The sequence below is a fragment of the Zerene cesonia genome, chromosome 1 (genome assembly GCF_012273895.1).
Source record: "Zerene cesonia ecotype Mississippi chromosome 1, Zerene_cesonia_1.1, whole genome shotgun sequence".
Lineage (NCBI taxonomy): Eukaryota > Metazoa > Arthropoda > Insecta > Lepidoptera > Pieridae > Zerene > Zerene cesonia.
In genome coordinates, this window is record NC_052102.1 from 2,924,184 (window position 1) to 2,937,914 (window position 13,731).

Below are 13,731 nucleotides of genomic sequence, written 5' to 3' on the forward strand. Positions count from 1 at the left end.
TCCCCCTCCAGCCCGGACTCTGGTTTGGCATCGAGCGATAACTGTCGGTTGTCAGTGCGATCGCGTGTGAATTGTCGGCGAGCTCCTATCGGTTCATGCCAAAGATATTTATTAGAGGAGGTGCTTGCGCTTGTCGATTGAGCGCCTCGCGGCGACTCGCGCTTCTCTTCGGTTCTCCGCGATGACTTTCGCGTTCTCCTATCGCGTGATCCGTTTGCGAAACCAAATTATCGTTAATAATAAGCGTTGAGAATAAATCTCGATATCGATACTCAGTCTTGTTTTCATTTGCAGTTATGATTGATGATTTGTAGTGATAATAGTGTTCACAATAATTGTTCTTAAGAAAGTGATGACTGAATGATTACTTAGATATTAGTGATTGTAAATACGAAGCTTAGACATTATACGTTTCAATAAAACTACTTTGTTTTATTTTGGTACATATTTTTTCATTTATTGAGTAAAGATTTGGACAAAAAATTAATAATAGCAATATCACTAACCATATCAACGAGTATACAATTCCACGATCACATATCCATCTTACATTAAATATGAAACATAATTAGAAAGGGTACATTGAAAAATAATTCAAAAATTGTAGAGATCAAAAGTAGTTTTTTTCTTTACGCTGAAAAAGAGAATTTTTTTTTAACTACTTATTGTAATTGATTATAATAATTTATATTTTATGAGTCAGATTCATGAGTATCATATTCATCGCTGGTGAAGCGAGCGTGAGTGGGTCGCGGTATCCGAGCTAGTTTGGGGCGGTTCTTGTATGGGCCCTGGAGGGTCGGTGTTCTGATGTATGCGCTGAAATCCACTACTGCTAACCTTGGCGTCCGCACAGCTGTCCCTGAAAGATTAAGGAAATCGCTTTTTTTCTAATATCTTTGCTCGCTTACAGTGTAAACATATTTTACCAATTGTGGCGATACATCGATAAGCATCCCAGACCAGTAAACTGAAAAGTGAATATCCAAATATTCCAAATATTTATTACCGGATTTCAAACGATTCGATTATTATATCATTTCGAACACTAAACAATGAGCGTGGAGTCACGGAGACTAAGTATTCCGGTGACCACTCTCGTAGTTATGGTCCGCGAGGCAGGCGCAAAATCATCAATCATTTCTTCCAGCCTGAAAACTTGTGCAATGGTTAAGTGTATGATGTCTGTCAGTCTGCCATTTGGCAGTGGTGTCCTTGACAGTACATATGTATTCTTATATTCACTTGAATATTTCTCAGATTATAGTTAACCCACTATCTTGAGGCAATTAAAAAGTTACCTTTTAGGACGACATGTCACTATACAAATGTTTGTTTCACATCTATGTATGACCATAATATGATGTAGAATTCATCAACAATAATCGGAAGACTTTTTAAAACCTTGAAAATTTTAGGTTAACTATAATTTGACGAATTTTCACGCCGAAGCCGGAAGAAGTGGCTGATTTTTCAACGTGTACCTAATACTCGCATAAAATAAAAACATAACTTAAATTTGGATGATCACAGTTACCTTTTATAATAGGTAAAGCATCATTTTCAACAGGTACAGTCTTTGGTCTTGTACGAAGTGTCGCATAACGAGCAGTTCTTGGCGGTAAAGCGCGTAAAACGGGCGGCGACGCGGCCGGCAGCGGCGGTGATAGCACCCTCGCAGCAAGCACCCTTCGCTCTGGGGATGAACTGGGAGACCTATGGAAAACAATAATTTAATCACTCAAACTTCTAAATAATGATTTAAAGCGATTCCTAAATCCCGCATTTAAATGTCGACAATTGACATTGTATACTTTCCAATAACATCAGCGGGGTCGGGTTGCCTGTTTGAGATTTTATTTTTTTTTAATAATTTAATTCTGATTTATAAAGACAAAATTAAATTTATAATATGTAAATATAAAAACCTTTGTCTTTCATAAGCAGTTCGCCTTCGCCTGCGCCTACCACGAATCTCTTTCTTCTTAGAAGGCGCGCCGACACGCGGGGGAATTACACCTATGTGTCGGTAATAGTCACAAAGGGCTTTCACTAAAGATCTGCCTATTTTTGCATCTGTTTATTTGATAAGGATTTTTTAAAAGATAAAAAAAAACATCTATTAACATAGAATTATTCCCCTCAATTATACATAATATCACCTATCGAGCGAAGTAATGTTTTGGCTCAAAAATTTATTATTTTTACCATAAATCGAAACCGGAACCGAACCGCCTTCTTAATGTCAGAACTAAACGAAATAGAAAGACACGACGTACCTAAGGCTCCAAAATTCTGGAAAAAAAAGACAAAAAATACTGTCGAATTGGAAACGTTTTTCTAATTCGGTTGAAAGGATACAAGCATCTTCCGTGTAATGCATATATGGTCCTCTAGAGTTTAGTCTCCGGCCGCCCAAAGAGGCCAGCAGCGAGTAAGCGTCGACCGCACCCGCAGGCAGCGCGCGCCGGGCACTGCCCGCTAGCAGAGCGTCTGCGTTGTATATACAGGAACCTGTTTGCCACGCTTCTACCCGCACAGCTAGGAATTTCGGCAGAACTGCGTGACGTTCAAATCTGTTCAAAAATCTAGTGTTAGTAGTGTACCTTGCTTTGATTATGTTTTTATAGCATTATATTATTATAATCTTATATTTTCATATTTAACATTGTTAGTTATTTTTTTATATATTTTCTCCTTAAATCTCATTTTGTACGTAGGTAATTTAATTATATCACTTTAAATTTTTTGGCTCAAATAGCAGAGTTACCAATTATTTTTAAATGACTTGTAACTTACATACCATTTTAATAATAATAAGATAACAACAATACCTATAAACATCATCATAAGAGTTTCCTCTTACAAACACTCCTTCATGGATGATGTCAGAATGTAGATCTATGATGAAATCTAATTGAAGAGTCTAAAAAAAAACATCGTTCCAATTAAAATTGTCTTTTGGAAATGATTGTGAATGTCTTTTACTGTTATTGCTCTTACTTTTTCTGCAGATATTTTTTTGACAAGTTCGTTAACGGCAATAAGAGCGGGATGAGCAAAGCTTGTGGCTCTGTTCCAGCAACGATTGAGGTCTGAGCCCAATAAATCAGATCGATGGTTCCCCAGGAATACACCGTCTGGATTTACCATTGGTACAATCTGAAAGAACCAGAAATAAGATTAATTGATAATATTTCGTTGGGATTAATACCAAATTAATTACTTACTATTGCTCATTACATTTGTCGTACGTACCTGAATTACGATGTTATTTCGTAATGTTTGGGCCTTTTCCGATGTACTAACAAGAAAATCCAGGAAACCTGCATTGTAAAAATTATAAATGGGCAATAATTTAAAGCAAATTTTAGAATGTTGCAAAACAAACCTTGACATATATAAGAAGCCGGAGAATCCCCGCCGTGTGTTCGGGCCAATATAAGTACGACACGTTTCTTTGAGACGCTTTTTCCTTTTACATTAAAATCTTCTTTATGTTCCTGACCTAGAGTATCCTTTGGACAAAAATCACCTATAGTTATGAGGTCGATTCGCCGTTTTTGCTGTAATGACATTTAATAAACATGAAAAATTTCGTTATGTACAATAAAGTAATAAAACTGGGTGCAATAAATATTAAAATATTTTAGTGTTGTTCTCTACCGTTGTTTGTGCAATGGATTCCCTTTTGGCAAAACCTTCCGCTTTCTTCTCCCAGATACTCAGATGTTTCTGTAACCTTGAATAAGAGTAAGGATAACTAGCTGCAAACTGATACACATCTTCCTCTCGGTCGAATCCAAACGCTAAACTTAATATTTTTCGACCCCGATGAACGATCGAACGATGGTAAAAAATTAAACGCCTCGGAATGCGCTGCCTAAAGAAAAAACGAAAGAACAATCATAACAAAATGGCTACTAAATATAATTCAAAGCTGCGGTTGATATTGAGTAGTGAAAAAAACAAAAATGAGTCATTAAAAATAAAAATAAGATAAAAGAGACATAGACAATGTTATAAATTTTAAGCAGTAAAATAACTCAGTTTTACCATTTTGTCCGTGATGTAGACCTCACTAATGGTGTCATATCGCCATTATAAAGTGTAAACTCTTGGCCCAAATTTACCAAATTAAAAATGACTCGCTGCAATTAAACAAATTCAATACATTTTTAACAATCTACATAAGATATAGATATATTATTATATATATTAGATAGTGAGCAAATATACATTTAATGAAACGCTACCTGATCCTGCTTAACATTCTCCACTGTAAAATTGAACCAAAACCGCGATCGAGGCCGACAAGTATCCGGTCTTATGAACAAGTCGTATTCCAGCTCCGTGATGTGATCAGCTCTGCCCAAGTTTCCGCATTCAAACGCAGCGTCGAAGCACAAATGGCCACGTTTTGCCTTACCGCTGTGTCCTGGTGGACGGACAATCAATCTATTGAGATTACCAAGCCCTCCTTCTCCATCACTTTCTTCACTGTCTACAATAGTTGAAATAATTAATCATTTTTAATGAATATTTTACTTGATTGAATGGTTTCGTTTTGGCTTGCTATTCACAAATTTTGGAAGGAGCTTATGGAATGACATACCGTCCGGACCTTTACGATAAATAGTCGCGTGTTCCAGATCATCTACTAACGCTTCCATATTAATTATACCAAACTATAGTAATCAAACACGACTTAAATAAGTTGCGCGCAACACTCAGGATACGAGTAAAGTGGATAGTGCGAAGCTTTGATGGTTCCACGATAAATGCAACTATATTTATATATAGTTCCATATAAGCTTAGCTGCACATACCTACATACATACATACATACATAGGAAAATCGTTTACCTAACACGCTAGTGCAATCGTTTTATTTGATCGTCAATTGAAAGTTTACACGAAACCGAGTAGTATCCGTTTAGAAAGTAAATTGACCCATAAATGGATTTCAAAAATAAGCTTTAAAGGATTCGATCTAGTCTCAAAACAACAAGTGTAGGAGTCGAGCATGCTTCGGTACGAATTGGGCCAGCTCGTACTAGGGAAGTACCATACACCCTCAGAAGACCAGCGTGAAATAGTAGCATGCTGCTGTGTTTCGTTCAGTGAGTGAGGAAGCTGTATGCCCATATCCTTTTCCTAATCCTTCCCAGTCCTTTCCTTTATTCCTCTCGTCAATCCTTTCTTAATCCATTTCCAATTTAAAGTTAACAATATGTTTGACGTAAGGTCCATTGCAGACCTTACTCTCTAAATGTTCATGGGCGGTGATAGCGCTTACCTTTAGGCGACATACCAGCTCCATTGCCCAAGATGACATAAAAAAATAAATTAAATTGAGTTATACTTATAATCCAATCACATAATCCTTGTGGGACTAAATGCCTTAAAAACTCATCTAACGAAAAACAGGTTTTAACGGTAAAATAGCTTATACGTCTACGGCCTTCACAATAAAATCGGAGTATTGTGTGACTCAAATTAACTCTCATGCTATATCCCATGGTATCTAGTTCTAGATCATCATCATCATCATCATCATCATCAGCCCATATATGTTCCCACTGCTGGGACACAGGCCTCCTATGAGGGTTCAGGCCATAATCCACCACGCTGGCCAAGTGCGGGTTGGCAGATGTCACATGTCGTCGAACTTTTAATTCTTGGACATGCCGGTTTCCTCACGATGTTTTCCTTCACCGTTTTAAGCAGTGGTGATATTATCGACATGTGCAGATAAATTGAAAAATCAATTTATTTCCTGCACGCTCGCCCGGTCTCGAACCCCGACTTATCGATTTTGAAGCCCGAGGTTCTCACCACTGAGCCACCACTGCTTTTAGATATTAACGTAATAATATTTTGTATTTTTATATATAATTGCGTCAAGGCAAGTCGATGGTTAGTACATCGGTTATGGCTTATTTGTGGTGTATCTAATAAAATTGTTTTATTCTTATTCTATTCTTAATTATGTTGTATGTGAGGATTTATCGTACAGCATAAGTTAACCGATTTGATAAAAATATATTATCACTAGCTGCGCCTCGCGGTTTCACCCTCGTAAGTTTGTATCCCGTAGGAATATCGGGATAAAAATTGTCTATATGTTATTCCATTTGTCCAGCTATATACACTCCAAATTTCATTGCAATCGGTTGAGTAGTCTGTGCGTGAAAGAGCAACAAACACACACACATCCTTACAAACTTTCGCATTTATAATATTTGTAGGATTAGAAGCCTTAACCTAACCTATTCACCGATTAACATAGGCTTTATTTTATGTTCTTAATTTCGAATCAACCTGGGAGAACAACAACCGGAACAAACAGCGGGGTATTCCAGATCTTATATTGAATTTTAAGCTTTTTGCACGTGACTTCGCTCACGTGGACTTCAAAATTTTATATTTTGTGTTGTTTGGTGTTGTGAGGTGTATATCGGTAACTATTGATTTTAGCAAAAAACCCATATAGAAATTTATTTTACCGCCTATTCAATGACACTGACCCTATTTTTTATTTACCCAGTTATAGCGTATAGCCTCTCCTTAATTTTTTGACTTATTGACTACTGACCACTAACTGACATAGATACCAAAACAATGGTTAATATTTCTTTTTATAATTGCATAGCAATCACTCTTTTCGGAAATATTGAATGAACAGAAATGGTCTGGTTACTGTTTTCTTATATTATGTTTATCTAACATATACACAAACTAAATAATGAACGAAGAATCAAATAGAGTAAATCGAATATCGAATAAACGTGTCCCTACCTTTAATTTTCAAAGTGATTATTATTTAGAATACATGTACTTATACGTAAATATATATTGAATGTTAAATTCAAAGAATTTGTAGCAAGCAAGTATAGCAGCAGATATGATGATGGATTGCAGATTATTATTTAACCATGCGTGTTGACACTTTAAAAATGTACTTTATCTGATTGAATTAATTCTCAGTGTTTCATTCTTTTATCAATGGAATGACTTAACTCGTTGATTTAACGTACCCAATAAATGTGTATCTCTGTAAAATGTAAAAAAAAATCTTGTTCATCAAGTGTTGTCATCACCATTACTTGAAACGGGGAAGAAAAATATCGTGAAGAAACCGGCATAGCTAAGAATCGAAAGTTCGACGACTCGTGGTATCTATCAACCCGCACTTGGCCTGAACCTTCATAGGACGCCCCTGTCCCAGCAGTAGAAATCTGTATGGGCTAATGTTGACAATAAATAAAAAAAAGATTGGTAAGAGAATTCGAATTTATTTCTTATTCTCTGTACTACTAGCCTTATAAAACTGAAATTAAATTAAAAATCATGTTGTGTAATAAAAATCAAGCTGTGATAGAATAGATAGGCACCTATTGCGTTAATCATCCATATTTTCTGGATGCTTGAATAAAAGAGTCTACAATGCTTACCCGACATTTTACATGGATTCCTTCATTGACACATAATTGTTTACTATCACATGCTCTCCCACTTTTTAATCCCTTACTCCACTTCTATGTAATTTTTTTTTGCATTGTAAATACGAACGATCTGTTATGTGTTTCTTAAATGCTCTAATTGTCTCCGCACTTTGTTGCCATGATACGCGACAATGCGACATTTCTTTCATAATAAAAACAAAATCCTACTTATTTATCATGTAATCAATGCGAGTGAACGTTGCTAAGTAACTACCGCTAGCGTCTGTTATATTAAGTACGGAACTTCTTGCAAGCTAATTCCAAGTAACCTGAAGAATATTTAATCAATACGACGCAGTCATGCTAACCTACTAGCATAAATAACCATTTTTAATAACCCTTATATTATAAAGATGAATTAGTTTATCGAGACGATCATTTCATCGAAGAGGGCTAAAGGTACATGAGTGGACCACTAATGTTAGATAGCTGTGGTCCGCTCGTGATTCGTGGTTAAGTAGTTCCTGAAATAAGCGAGTTGAAATAATCAAAGAAACTCTTCAGCATTATACGATTAGTACAGAATATACTACACTTTTGAGAGTGCACAAAGCTACCTACATGGATTACCTATTTAAAATGTTATATAAATGTAATTTATTAATGCATGCATAACTGAACACTAATTTATAAGATAAATTATTCACACGAAGGATAGAAAAGCCATTTGTAACTGTTATCTAATTAAATTAGTTCAAATTGAAGAGTATTTAAGAAAGTCGATTAAATGAAGGCCAGTCAATTACTTTATCAATCTTACTTACTTAGGTGCTTATCCACCTCATATATAATTTAATACTTTCATATAGACTGAATATTACTTAGGTGTATTGTTTTCCCCGCCCTTCTAAGTCCATTCCTTTATTCCCGTGGTCAATCTTTTAACATAACCTTGCATTAAAACCGGGCAGCGCATCTGGCAGATTCTGAAAATGTTAATGGACGGACGGTGGTGATTATTTATCACCAGGCGAACCATCATTTCGATTGCCCGCTGTATCATAAGAAGGTGGTCAAAAAAGGTGCCACGTTTAAAACATATGAAAATGCTATAAGAAAAGTGTTCGTTATCTTCCTTTTTATACTTGTATTAATTTGTTTTGTATATTTCAAACTAGTACATACGCTATACATGTCCATATCCATCGGAAATCGAAACGAATCTAAGCTTTTTTTATTTAATTATGGAGGATAAACATAACAATAGAATATAGTCAAAATATAGTCTATAGAATTTAGTCAGTGGTAAATTCATTAAATATTAACGACAAAATTGTACTGAGAAAAGAAAGGCAAGTGCAATGCACATGTTATGCTAAAATGTGTTCAGGTGCAACAGGATAACTCAGCGTCGCTATCGCGTGAGATTGAACAAGTCGTGCACATGTAACAATAAATATGCAATAACTAGTATTATAAAGCATAAAATTACATTACAAAAATAACAAAAGAGATATTTACATAGAAACAAATGATTCTACGTCACTGCCGTAAGAGCGTATGCTCAATAACTTTACTTAAGAATTAAGTAAGGTGAATTTTATTTCACTACACGCTTTTGCAAATTAATTACATATTTATAAATTAAAATTATTTAACTATATACATAGATACTTGGCTCTATCTGTCACTGTAAAATTATTTCTAATAGAACAAAATATTATCTCAGTTCAATTAACAAAAAAATAATAATTCTGAGCTCGCATAAATGATATCTGAATAGTTTGATGTTTGTTACGACAATAAATAGTCAACGTCCATGAGAGTCAGATCAATAACATTTTAATTATGTACCTAATAACTTAGCTTACAATAAATCAATGGAACTACGCCGTTTTTTGCCGCTTGGGGCCAACTTTTCTCCCTTGGCAGACTCGGCAAACGCTGTTGTGTCTTACTCTTATCATTTAGGGGTATGAAAAATGGCCGACCTACTCGACATGCACACAAAATTTCATGAGAATCGGTCCAGTCATTCCAGAGAAGTATGGAGGTACGATCATTGTGACACGAGAATTATATTTATATAGATAAATATATAGATTTCGATGTCCGTCTATCTACCTTTTGTGTGTACTGTGTCTCATAATGTATGTAATCTATTTCAAATATGTAAATATTTTTGATAATTTCCGAATCAATAAATTGGCGCTTCTTATCATCCCCTTTCATATGCCGCTCAGGGCCCGGGCAACGGTATGCCACTGGAATAAATCTCTTAAATTAAAACGTTTTATCTCGTTTGGATTAAAATGTTCGAAAACTATGTTCCTATTGCATGTGAATATAGATTTATAATGTGTACATTAACCTACGAATCTGGCCTGACATAAGAACAGGTTTATATATTTAATTTTCTGATTATATGATTTAACACACCACCTTATCGATGCATATACACCAAAACTTTTGAAATACTTAATTTTATAGGTTTGAATATATAACTATCATATATATAAAAAAAGTGAAGTCCCGTATCCCCCAGTGGGGTATGGGGCAGATGATGTACATCTGTTTCACTGATCTATTTTCTTTATGGACAAGTAGGTGATCAGCCTTCTGTGTCCTGCCAGACCGAGACTTTTTTTTTTTTGCGTCCCCACAGGGAATCGAACCCAGGACCCCTCGGTTCTAAGCTCACGCGCTAACCACTGTACCAAGGAGGCGGTCGATCATATATATAAGAAGGTACTTTATACAAAATAATTTACCTCAAATAAGTGAGCACACTCTCCTAACTTAATTCCTATGTTTATTTTGATTCTTCCGTTACAAAAACATACATAAGAACTGACAATGAAGATTTCGGTATTTGTCTATTTGAATTTAAACAGTTTCGTTAGATAATCAACAAAATGTATGATCCTTTTTTGGCACTTATGTATTTATTTTATTTTCACTTCATGTATATAAAAACCCCCGTGTTTTTTATCCTTAATTTGCAGTTAATTATATAATTATCGATGAATATAATTATTACTATCTGCCTTAATTTAATTGTAAACAATACAATGAAGAATTTTTTAGGAATAATAAAAATATTTGAATCGTCTGTGTTAAACATGATAGATATATATTGTATGTAACAAGGTCATATTACATGTAAGGGATATAAACATCATAAGGTCAAATAAATTAAAGTTAACTGCAATAGTTTCATCTACGTGACCCGCGCCAACTTCGTTGAGGGTTGCACAATATTTTTATTTCACATTTTAATCACAAAAATGTACGTCTTATGGAACTCTAGAAGTAGAGGTTCTCTCTACTCTCTACAATCTTTAGAAGAACACAATGATTTATTAAATAATTATTGTTTACAGTTATTGCATTAATCTTGCCAAGATTAAATATGTTTAATCAGAATTTTTTACTATCGGCGTGCTGAAATCTTTGAAAATCACATGTCGTTGATATGTAATACTGATAACTCCTTTTTCTCAGGGGGTAGTATGTTTGAGTTGTGTCTGGTAGATGTAGTTGTGTTTCACCGATTGATTTTCTTTTCTTTATGAATAAGGACGCTTATTACGTATCCAAACAGAGACATTTTTGTTAGTCCTCATCAGGATTTAACAAATGAAACATCGGTTCCATATTGGAATGCCAATATAGTAAGAATATTTGAACTTAAAAACAGATAACCTGCAACTTTATATAAACCTATGTTATATAATGTTTAGCCAAAGGAAGAAGAATCATTGAAATCAGAACACATGGCATAAGCTAGTATTGTATATTTTGACGTTCACCAAAGGGAACCGTGCTGAACATCGGAATGAAAAGTATACTCTGTATGTTACTTTATGGACTCACTTAGAATAAATCTTGATTATCGTAATAATTACATATGTCTTTCCCCTAAATTTTTGGTGCGATTCGGTATAACTTATATGGCCTACTAAAAATATTCACTTCTTATTGAATTTTTTTCATCGCCAGTACTTACATATTTGTCCTTAGCCCCATAACAATTATTGCCCTCATGAAATATGTATTTATCTCGACTTAGTCGTTAACTGTCCGTATTATTGAAATTTATCACAAACACGTTTTATATTTCATTTTTAAAGTCATCTAAAATTAAGATCTTCATTCAAGGAAATACCTCCTATAAAAGGCGTCGATTTAAAATATCCGTTTTAGACAATAAAATTAAAGCGAGTAAAGAACACGCGTAATATAGACCGCATCGTCGATCTTTATTTTATTTTTTTCAATGTAATATTATAATGAAATGGGTTCTTAACACAGACGTGAAGTGAATAATTATTGAATAAATTCAATAGAATTACTTATATCTTGCACTACAATCCCATATACACAATTTATGATAAAGTGATTTCTATAAATATCTAGTGCGTTTATTAGTAAAGTAAAAGCTTAACCATGTACCGACGTTTAGGATTCCTGTAAGTGATACTTGACTTTGAAAATATTTATTTGAATTTAAAATGAACTGTTTTACATGATCCCGTTCGGAATTTTCCAGAGTTGTGATTTTATTATGGAAATGTATAGCAATTTCGTGCAACAACAGTGATAGAGTGCGAAATTTACCGGGAGGGTTGATCCTTGGCGCCGCAACATCATCGTACCAAGTGGAAGGAGCTTGGAATGCCGATGGTAATCATTTATATAAATGTTGTTAACGAAGTTGTGGTTTTTTTTAAAATTGACCCTAAACAACAACATTATTATAAGAAATATATTCATAATTATTGCTTTATAAGAAATATTAACAGAAAATGTTTTAAAAATTGCAGGAAAATCAGTAAATATTTACGATAAGATAACTCATACCAATTCATGTTATGCAAAAGATTGTTCCAATGGAGATGTTGCATGCAACTCATACTACAAGTACAAACGGGACGTGGAAATGTTGCGAGAGCTTGGATTTGAGTTTTATAGGTTCTCACTGTCCTGGTCTAGAATACTTCCAACAAGTTTTCCTGATAAAATTAATGAAGCAGGCGTTCGATATTATAATAATTTAATTAATGAGTTGCTCAAATATGGCATCGAACCGGTAGTCACATTATTCCATTGGGATTTACCGCAAAAACTGCAAGATATGGGGGGATGGACGAATCCTCACATTGTAGATTGGTTCGGGGATTACGCGAGAGTTGCATTCGATTTATTTGGCGACAGAGTAAAATATTGGGTGACTATTAATGAGCCACATCAGATTTGCGTTTGGGGATATGGGGATACTTTACTTGCTCCAGGCTTAAACATAAAAGGTGTAGCAGAATATTTGTGTAGCAAAAATTTACTTATTGCTCATGCTAGAGCGTATCATATTTATGACAAAGTCTATCGGCCGCTCTACAATGGTTCCATTTTTATAACCATTAACGCCGAGTGGTACGAGCCATTGAACAAACACAACACACAAGCAGCATATGATTCTAATCAGTTTGTGGTATGTATTTCTTAATAAGAAGAACTATCATAAATTAGAATTAATTTTGTTACTCGTAGAAATTCATTGTTTTGTATTTTATAGTGGGGACAATATGCACATCCTATATTTTCCGCTACCGGCGACTATCCAGAAGTTATGAAAGAAAGAATTGCAAAAAAAAGTATGGAACAAGGATTTTTAAGATCAAGATTGCCAAGTTTTACTCCAGAAGAAATTGAATATGTGCGTGGGACGTCGGATATGTTTGGTCTCAATCATTATTCATCACATTACACCTACAGAAATGGGTCTGAATTGAACTATTATGAGAGCCCTTCTTTTGACGACGATCTCGGTGTTATAACGTACCAGCCATCCAAATGGCAAATCGGAAGAGCAAATATAACAATGGTAATATTTAATACTGATACATAGCAAAATACATAATAAAATATTTTTTACAGTTATATCCATTTGATTCGAAATTCAGCGTAGATCGAAAAATCGATCGCAGTCGTTTATTTATCCCGATTATGGTCAACACCACTTGAGGCTGATCGAATATCTACGCAAAATTATATTTTTTCCAGTTCGCACCGTGGGGTTTCTACAATCTTCTGACCGAAATCAGAGAGGCATACCAAAACATTCCTGTATTTATAACTGAGAACGGCTTTGGGAATTACGGTGGCTTGAACGACGATGATCGAGTCACCTACTACCGCAACTATATATATGCTGTGTTAGACGCAATTGAAGACGGATCCAATATTGTAGGTTATACAGTTTGGAGTCTTATGGACAACTTCG

At 34.8% G+C, this 13,731-nt stretch overlaps 3 protein-coding genes across 3 annotated transcripts in view; 2 read left to right on the forward strand and 1 right to left on the reverse strand.

Moving 5' to 3' along the window:
• Positions 1 to 41, forward strand: part of LOC119830784 (TATA box-binding protein-like 1) — a 9,874-nt gene extending 9,833 nt beyond the window's left edge. Inside the window, exon 5 of the mRNA XM_038353966.1 lies at positions 12 to 41. Within this exon, the coding sequence (XP_038209894.1) occupies positions 12 to 41 (30 nt within the window). The remainder of the gene's footprint in view (positions 1 to 11) is intronic.
• Positions 42 to 692: 651 nt separating this feature from the next.
• Positions 693 to 4,673, reverse strand: LOC119830871 (cytosolic carboxypeptidase 6-like). The gene is made up of 12 exons (XM_038354087.1): positions 4,616 to 4,673; positions 4,257 to 4,504; positions 4,057 to 4,151; positions 3,667 to 3,883; positions 3,536 to 3,566; positions 3,392 to 3,493; positions 3,259 to 3,326; positions 3,004 to 3,162; positions 2,835 to 2,926; positions 2,280 to 2,576; positions 1,538 to 1,716; positions 693 to 862 (listed from the first exon to the last, which is right to left on the reverse strand). The coding sequence occupies exons 1-12, from the start codon at positions 4,671 to 4,673 to the stop codon at positions 693 to 695; spliced, it is 1,716 nt and encodes a 571-aa protein (XP_038210015.1).
• Positions 4,674 to 11,777: 7,104 nt separating this feature from the next.
• Positions 11,778 to 13,731, forward strand: part of LOC119828937 (lactase-phlorizin hydrolase-like) — a 6,845-nt gene continuing 4,891 nt past the window's right edge. Inside the window, 5 exon segments of the mRNA XM_038351266.1 lie at positions 11,778 to 11,920; positions 12,001 to 12,134; positions 12,275 to 12,939; positions 13,024 to 13,332; positions 13,512 to 13,731. Coding sequence (XP_038207194.1) covers positions 11,898 to 11,920; positions 12,001 to 12,134; positions 12,275 to 12,939; positions 13,024 to 13,332; positions 13,512 to 13,731 — 1,351 coding nt within the window. The 5' untranslated portion in view covers positions 11,778 to 11,897.